The following is a 9,297-nucleotide window of genomic DNA, read 5'->3' as shown; positions in this document are numbered from 1 at the left end:
TTTACCTAATATTTATAAAACCTTGGTTATTTAGCAATTCTCAACGTTTAAGTTGGCTATTTTGCTAAATTACCCTTTTTTTTTTTCTTGGAATTTTGTTTTTGTTTGAATAAGCAAAATTATTACAAATTATGCCAAATCAACGGCCTGATTAAAAGCATACAACCAGGGTGGGATACCCCTAATCCATGTTACCGAACAACACTCAATTAATTGCTTACTTGGCTAATTAATTATATATGAGCTAATAAAATAACATTCGAGGGATACAAATATTAAACCGATAGTTAACAGTTAATTCAGTGATATAACCTTTACTTTCTCAAAAATGTTTGTTCATGTGATCAGCTATATCATAATTATTACTGTTCAACTAGTTGTATCCTACAAACCTATTGAACAACCTTCAAAGCACATACTTAGTAATGTCATATAATATATAAAAGATTACATTAAAGCTTTAAAATATACACACAAAAGAGATAAAGGTCTCTCAAGCCATATTGAGATATACAACGACTTTATCTTCAACACAACACTACAAACCACATTAAAAATGTTTTATTTTACAAAATATAATAGAAATATAATGAAAACGCGGAAAATAAATGTAAAGCTTTATTTGTCACATTGGAATAGAGTCAACGAACATAGAGTTGATGAGATCTTTCATGAGTCCTCCTGCGTGGGTGAAATTATCGCCATCTTTGTATAAAAGATCTATAACACGTGTGTAATTCATCGTATGTGTAAGAAGAGCTATTGGCACAGCCCTAGGCTCAATAAACTCTTCATTCATATCCTTCCACGTTTCCTTAATTTTCCTACGAAATATGTTGTGCGTTTCTTCCTCCGACGCACCATATTGCTGCATGTAGCACTCAACACTCGACGCAACATGCCCTCTCTTCTGCTCAAACTATAAAAAAATAATAATAATAATAAGGTACATTAGAAAAATAACCAATTTAAACGTTTGACATTGCTAAATAGCTAACGTTTGGTAAATTTTAGGTAAATATTCATTTTCATGTATATTTACAGACGTAAATATTAGATAAATAGTCACCTTCATATATTAAACCATGTCATTATTTACGGCTATTTATCTAAGATTTACCAAACGTTGACTATTTAGTAATATCAAACGTTTAACTTGACTATTTTTCTAATTTTCTGTAATAATAATAATAATGAAAATTTAATATTCACTTGTTTAGAACTTTATGAATGCATAGTATAAAATCTTTAAAAAAAATTAACTATATAATCCTGAAATATGCATTTGATGTACCTTATTATTAGGGTCTATTAGGAAAATAACCAATTTAAACGTTTGATATTATTAAATAGTCAATGTTTGATAAATCTTAGGTAAATAGTCATTTTCATGTATTTACAGATGTAAATCTTAGATAAATAGTCACCTCCATATTAAGCTACGTCATTATTTATGGTTATTTACTTAAGATTTATCAAATGTTCACTATTATTATGAGTAATGATGTTTCATAAGCCTAGTAAAAATGACGTGAAAGTGATATTTAATAAAATATATTATTTTGGACGATGTGTAACCTCATGAGTAACGATGTCGTCCATAAGCCTCTAGTAACAACGGACCCGGCACGAATGTTGATATAATTGTCACGGTGCATATCCAATTTATACCCTTTTGATTAGATAATACATATAGTAAATGGTAAAAGAAACACTTTAGGGAGAGCTTTGATAACCGTTTCATATTCCGAATCTGTTGAGATTTCTTTAATTACTCGAACAAATAACATTTTCCAAGTGTTTTTGAGAAGTGGTTAACCTCTGTTTTCGAATTTTAATTGCAATTATTATATCAAAAAATTAGCAAAATAGCCAAATCAAACGTTATGATTTGCTATATAGCCAAGATTTTGTAAATATTAAGTAAATAGCCACTCGGATGATGTGGCCCAATTATAATTTTTTTTCATCTCCGAAAATTGCCCCTATTTGAGTTTGAATTTAGAATTTTTTTTTCAAATACGAATTATATAACTAACCCGTATTTTGGAACTTAAATTCCTGATTTCAAGTGTGAACAACATCAAGTCTACTTAATTATTCCTCATTTTTAGGAACTGTTTTGTACGTGGCAAGACCAATTTATTTGTTTCCTATTATATATTATTCTTATATTTACTGCTTGATTTATATTGTCTCGTTTACCTATTATTGGTGATTTGATTGCTGAAAAAAATCCAGGTAATTTCGAATTTTACATAATCACTCCCTGTTTTGGAGATTTTTTTGGAAGTATTTATTCCATATTGTAACACTGTATCATTATTTACACTGATTTACAAATTTGACGTTAATATTTTACTGAACTGATTTACAGTTTTTTATATTTACACAGGTTCATACTCTGTTACCGAAGTAAATCCGGATAAGTCATTCAAATATTTTTGCTTGGCTCTTGGGGCATCGGTCCATGGATTCCAGTATTGTAGGCCTGTTATTTCGGTGGATGACACATTTTTTAAAGGAAAATCACATGCCACGTTACTATTGGCGACTGCTCAGGATGAGGACAATAATTTGTTCCCATTAGCTTTCAGTATTGTTGATTCTGAAAATGACAAATCGATGAAGAAGAATAATCGACACATTACCCAGAGGAAGAAGAATAATTAAAACCATTTTATTTCATAACCGCTAAAAAAACACTTTTTCCTTGTTTTATTGTGTAAATCGATGATGAAAAATTGTAAATACGAGTTACAATAGGAATAACTCTACATATGCATGCCAGTTTGAGATCTTGTGGCCGAAATAGGTCATCGGAGAAGATGAATAGAGTTCGTCGGGGAAGAGTGAAGCGATATTGAAAAATTTTTGGGAGAATTTTTTTTTTCTTAATGGCCGAGAGATATGCGGTTGTGTAGTTGAATGGTTTCAATTAAATGTAATTAATATCCTCGATTCTCGGAATCACGTTTCAAAAAAAAAAAATTTAAGTCAACAGGTGGGACGATTGGGCGGGAAATATTTGGGTGTTTTTGTAAATTTGGACGTGTAGTTAATGACCACTGGTTATTTACTTATTATTTACAAAACATTGGCTATTTAGCAATTTTTAAGGTTTGAGGTGGCTATTTTGCTAAATTACCCATTATTATATAGCAATAACAGAGTTTTATGATAGGGATAAATCTAAAAATATGACATCTTGGTAGTTTTTTTTCTCATTATTCAATACGAGTCATTTATTCTAAAACTATGGGAAGTAATGTCATGAAAAACAGTTGTTTAATAACATTTTGTCGTTAAAATATCGTTAATGTAGTTTTTTCATGACAATGGGTGAGATATGTACACAAAGATAACAGGTAAAAATACAAATATATCCGAAGTAATTTTGTCGAAACTCATTAATACAAATATATTAAATACTTGCGTAACGTTACCATGGGATTTTGTGAAATATGATCAAGCCGTCGATTTTCTTTTTCATTCATAAAAAAATGTAAATTAGTCGGGATTTATACTTTTTGCATGGTACAAATATAATGATAAAATTGGTTCATGCATAAAGAAAAAATTTCGGTTAAAAAAAGAATTTTGATTTAAATTTTAATCGAAATTGTTCGGTTAAAATTAACCGTACGGTTAATTTTAATTGAATTTTCGGTTAAAATTAACCGTACGATTAATTTTAACCGAATAAAAATCAATTAACCTAGGTTAATTGAAACACACACTGACACACACAACCACACACACACGTCACACAGCCACACACACACAGCCACAGCTGCCACACACACAATTGCCCACTTTTCGGTTAAAACAATTAATTGCAATTAATTGTCCACTTTTCTATTTCGGTTAACAATTAACCGTGAGAAACAAAAATTGGTTAAAGGTTAATCGAAGTTAACCGAATTTTCAACTTTATTCATGCATGGTATATATCTATATATATTTCACATCCTGGTCATAGATTCGGGAGTTAATTATTTGACACTGAAATTTCAAGCACAAAAAGTGAATTTTGACCAAATTCGGGAATATATATTTGTTAGCTTCCCATCAAAATAAATAAAAGACCCAATTTAAGATAGATAATTACTTTCAACTTGATTACACTTAAAAAGTACAGAGAAGAATGGCAAATCCTCTGGTCCATTCAGATCATATTACATGAAAATAGAAAGAAAAAAAAAACAAGTGCATCTTCAAACAAATGTAGAACTCACAACACCACTTCTGGTGCTCATTCCTGAGTAGAAAAGGGGAAAAAGAAAAAAAGTTAAAATCTGAACAGCCATATATATAATATCAAAGAGGAAATTACCGAAAATCACACCTTATTTCCTTTGCTTTATTATGTCCGCTAGACATTTGCAGTATTGTTGTCTAGCAATCCTTTTTTTGAAGCCAAAAATCGAATCTTCTGGTGAAGAACAGAGTGTACCCAATCGATACTCCGATTCCGAGACCCGCACCGTATCCAATAGTTGCAAATAGCTTCCACGTCAGTGTTTCATCGTCGCCATCGTCAACCTCTTCATTGTCATCCTCTTCGTCGCTACACCGCTTCGTCAATGGAAATCCACACAACCCCGGATTTCCACCATATGAATTGTTGTTGAACGTGTTAAATTGTGTTCCTCGAGGTATTTTACCATCCAAGTTGTTGTGGGTGAGATTTAGAAAATTGAGTTGATTCAGGTTCGAGGCCAGTTGTTGCGGGATCTCTCCGACGAGCTCGTTGTAAGAGAGGTCTAACCATTCGAGATTACTCAAATCTCCCAATGAGGGTGGGATCGGACCAACGAGATTGTTGTGAGAGAAATTGAGGCCTTTGAGCGAATTTAGTTTCCCGATCGTTTTTGGAATCGCACCCGTGAATCCATTTCTTGAGAAATCAATCGTTGTGAACAAGGTTTGTATTTTCTCCAGCTCGATGTAGTATCCTTTCAATGACACCGCCACGGAGTCTTTATAATAGGTAGGCCAGATTTCATCATCCAATCCCAAGTACTCCAACTTATTTGCATGCGCACCGATCATTGCCTTGAAATTCTCAAAATACTTTGCTGGCAAGACACCCACAAACATGTTGTCGGAGAGATCCATGATTCTCAAATTCTGAAGAGGAAAGCTACTCTTGGGATTCTTTATTGCACCGTGAAATCTGTTAGACCTCAATACAAGAACTCGTAGCTCTGGAAGAGACTCCAAGAACTGAGGAAAAACTCCATTTAGTTCATTGTTTCCGACATCTAGAACTTCCAAACGCTTGGTGTTAAGCAAAGATCGCGGCAGCGGGCCTTCCAATTTGTTTCCGTTGAGGTTTAGCGTTCTCAAAGAGCTTCCATTTGAAAAAGCTGAAGGAATAATGCCATCAAACTTGTTCATTCTCAAATCCAAAACTGACAAAGAGTTACTGAAATTTCCATGGCACGGAAGGATATTGCCGGTGAAGCTGTTGTTTGACAGGTCGACAACTTTAAGAAAATTGTTGTTGCAAAGCAGAGATGATATTCGTCCATTCAATTGATTGTTGGATGCAAAAAATGCAACTGTAGACTGAGGCAGAATCGGAAGATGGCCTTGAAGCCGGTTAGATCCGAGGTCAATGTATGCGAAGCTATGAATCGATGGAGGAACTGAGCTTATGCGTGTCAATGAGTTGTAAGAAAGATTCAGACTACTACTACCATGTGAATATTTGGCGAGATTCCATAACCATGCGGGAATATTCCCTTCAATTTTGTTTTGGGAAAGGTCTAAATATTCTAATCGCTCTAAGCTTTTCAGACCGTTTGGGAACTGAGAAATATTGCAAGAAGACAAACTCAAATATGAAAGAGTATTTGACTTCAAGACAGTGTAGTTAGAATGGGGGATGGAAATAACAGATAATAAGCTATTAAAAGAAAGGTCCAGAACAGTAAGTTTTCTAAGCTCTAAAAAAGGCTCCAACCTCACAACACCAGTCAATTTGTTGTTCCCTAGATACAAGGACACTAGATTTGGAAGGGAATATAACCAAGTAGGTATTGTCCCATAAAGAAGGTTGTTGCTTAAATTCAAGTACAATAAGTTCAATGGAAGAGGTCCCAAGAGTTGATGATTTGAAGAGTCACATAGAAAAGCTTTTTTAGTTGATGAGGATGATGAGTTGCTACAAAGATAGGGTAGTTGGCCTTCAAGTTTGTTGTGTGAAAGAACTAACGAAATGATTTCACTGCTGAAACATGGAAAAGGAGGAGGAGTTGGTAGTCTGACATAACTACAATTTACTACAAAAAGAACTTCTATTTTTTTTAAAGCTTGAGATAAAAAGGTTATATCTCTTTCTAATCCTATGTTGGAAAACATCAAATTAGTGAGTTGACTGGTCCAATTTTGTTTAGGAAATGAAACAGTGAGACTTGGGCTATCTACTAAAGAGAGATCTGTAAGGTTTGGCAGCTGAAAAATATGTTCTGGAAATCTCCCTTTGAATTGGTTGGAACGAAGAAAAAGAGATGTAAGAGAAGTTGAGAGGTTCATGAAAGAATTGGGTAAGACGTCAAACATGTTGACATACTCTAATCTCAAGCTTGTGAGAGAAGTTAGGTTCGTCAGGATTCGTTTCAAGCTACTTGTCTCGGCTCTTAACTCATAATATTGACCCGAAAGAGAACCGATTTCAAGTGTGAGCAAGTTAGACAAGTGAGCAAGTTCTGGAGGAATATGGCTACTGAAATTGGATTCTAAAAGGGAAAGATAAAGCAAGCTTGGAAACCTACCAAAGTTGGGTGAGATTGAAGATCCTTTGAAATCATTTCCAAAGAGATCGAGAGATCGGAGATGAGTGAGAGAGAAGAGGCTGCTGTTGGAGTCCATGACACCTTTTAGCCCGCTGAGCTTGAGACCAACGACGTGACCGGTCACGTTGTCGCACGTGACTCCACTCCAATTGCAACAGTCCTTGTAAATGTTCCATGATCCAATACTGTTATAATTATTTGTGGTAGGAAAAGAGTTCTTGAAAGTGAGCAAAGAAGTGTTATCATGAGGATGGCAGAGTATTGGCGAAGAATTTGTTGAAGAAGGATTAAGGAAGAAGAGAAACAGAGGAATCACACACAAAACCCAACCCATTTTCTGATCGAGTACTGATGAGATATTATTGTATGAGGTTTTTTATTTTATCACATTAAAAGATACAGCTTACATATAAGTTCGACCAATAAATATCATTTTTTTTTTCAAGTCTTTAGTCTATTTTCTGGGTTTGAAAATTCAACACAACCAAGTCTATGTTCTAGACTGACGAACATAGAGTGGTTAAATTATTGATGTGACACTCTTTAATATTGGTGAATGCGTGGTTGACCAGGCTGCGTTTGGAAATCGGGGAACAGGAGGAAAAAGAAAATTGAAATCTCTCATGTTCTACTTATAGGTTGGTTGGATCGAGAAAATTAGAATAGAAAAAAAAAATATGATTGAAAACGCGAGGAAAAATGTATAACTAAAATGAAGATAACATTTTCCTTCGAAAATCAAATGGAAAATGAGAATCTCTCCAAATTTGTCTATGATGGGATCACATTTGTGTGTCTCTTCCAGGGATCGAGCCAGAAAAGCTCAATAGGGGGGCTTATTTGAAAAAAAAATATTTAGAGGGGCTAATTAATAAAAATTCATGGTAAAAGTGATTTTTTCTTTTAAAATGAGTCAAAAGTGTAAATTTTTAGGGTGTAAATTTTTAGGGAAAAAATGTAAAACTTTTTAAAAATGGGCAAAAAAATGTAAATAAAAAATATTTGGGGGGCTAATTAAAAAAATTCATGGTAAAAATGAATTTTTTTAAAATAATGGGTCAAAAGTGTAAATTTTTTAGAGTAAAAAATGTAAAACTTTTTAAAAATGGGCAAAAAATGTCAATAAAAAAAATTTGAGGGGGGGCTGGAGCCCACCCTGGATCTGAGTTAGCTCCATCTCTGGTCTCATCGTTACTTTCCCGTCAATTTTCTCTCATATTTTCCATGACTTCCAAACACAATTAAAGTTTTGACTTTTTCTATTATTTTCTCTCACTTTTTCATTTTATCTATTATTTTCCGGGTTCTAAACGGAGCCTAAAAGTCTCTGTGCATACTTAATGATGTGGTCAAACATTTTTACATAATTGCTGATAGAACTCTTATACAAATTTTCAATAAGTCTTGAGTCTTTTTCTTCCCGAATTTGAAAAGTAAACACTAGCAAGCCTATATCCAGACTAACCATATCAATTAAACTATAGGTACCACCCTGTTAAATTAAATTTTGACCATCCAAGGAAAGAAGAAAACAATAAAAAAATTTGGACATTCAATTTAATTTCAAAAAACGATTATTGAAAACAGAATTTCGCAAGTTGTGTCAAAATTTTATTGTAATTTCAAAACTCAAATTTGTAAATTGGGACTTCCAATATCTCCAAAATTCAGTCTTATTGTTTCAGAGACACTCGGATTATTATTGTCATTGTTATCCGTCTATTTCGGGTCTCCGGAATAGCTCGACAGACTTCCACAAGAGGGCTTAGAACGAAACCCCCACCGCCTAGGAACCTCTGATCGGCCAGCGTGCACCGGGCGGCCAGTTTTTCTGACGGCCATCCTCGGACGATCGAACGGATAGGAAAACATGCAATATTTTGAAAAACTTTGAATCATAAAAGAGTTTTTTTTCTCTACCTTTTGTTACTTTTTAAAAATCATTGACAATGATTTTGCTAAATTTAATTTAATAAAATTAAAAGTCTTTAACTTACTCTATTTTTTATTTTTATTTTTTATTTTTTGTTTAAAAACAATAATAATTTTGTTGACTCATGTGTTGCGCTTTGTTGAAATTAGTATGTATATATATATATATATATATATATATATATATATATATATGAAAATTAGTAAAAAAAAAAAAAAAAAGGAAAAAAAGAAGAGAATTTCTATACATTTAACCACAAATTTTCATGTGTATTAAATAATGCTATGTTTATAAGAGATGTATAGGAAATATAATATTAGCCTTTTTTATTGTTTGTATTTATATAAATATTAAAATCCGTCTAAATAACAAACTCTGTTTGGCTACAAGCGATCAAGGAATACTTCAAGTGACCGGTGCCTACTATAATAAAGAGATAAAACTGACAGGTGTGGAGTGTGGACCATGGATCAAAAAAGTATATAACAACTTAATAATTGGATTCCATTTGAATTTGTGCTGAGATAGCAATTTGAGCTTCCCTGGCGACTCTGGGATCTC

General features: G+C 33.2%; 1 protein-coding gene across 1 annotated transcript; it reads right to left on the bottom strand.

Annotated features, from left to right (window-relative positions):
• Window positions 1-3,999: 3,999 nt before the first annotated feature.
• LOC149398632 (receptor-like protein 7) lies at window positions 4,000-7,166 on the bottom strand. The gene is made up of 2 exons (XM_089614848.1): window positions 4,349-7,166; window positions 4,000-4,261 (listed from the first exon to the last, which is right to left on the bottom strand). Exon 1 carries the CDS (start codon window positions 7,135-7,137, stop codon window positions 4,399-4,401), a length of 2,739 nt encoding a protein of 912 aa, XP_089470974.1. The 5' UTR covers window positions 7,138-7,166; the 3' UTR covers window positions 4,000-4,261; window positions 4,349-4,398.
• Window positions 7,167-9,297: the final 2,131 nt, after the last annotated feature.

Source organism: Urtica dioica, chromosome 5 (genome assembly GCF_054948205.1).
Source record: "Urtica dioica subsp. dioica isolate 48M chromosome 5, U.dioica_male_clone48M_v1_H2, whole genome shotgun sequence".
NCBI lineage: Eukaryota > Viridiplantae > Streptophyta > Magnoliopsida > Rosales > Urticaceae > Urtica > Urtica dioica.
This window is presented reverse-complemented; position numbering and strand designations above follow the sequence as displayed.

Coding starts and splice junctions, on each gene's coding strand:
- LOC149398632 (XM_089614848.1), bottom strand. CDS start 7,137: ATGGGTTGGGTTTTGTGTGTGATTCCTCTGTTTCTCTTCTTCCTTAAT.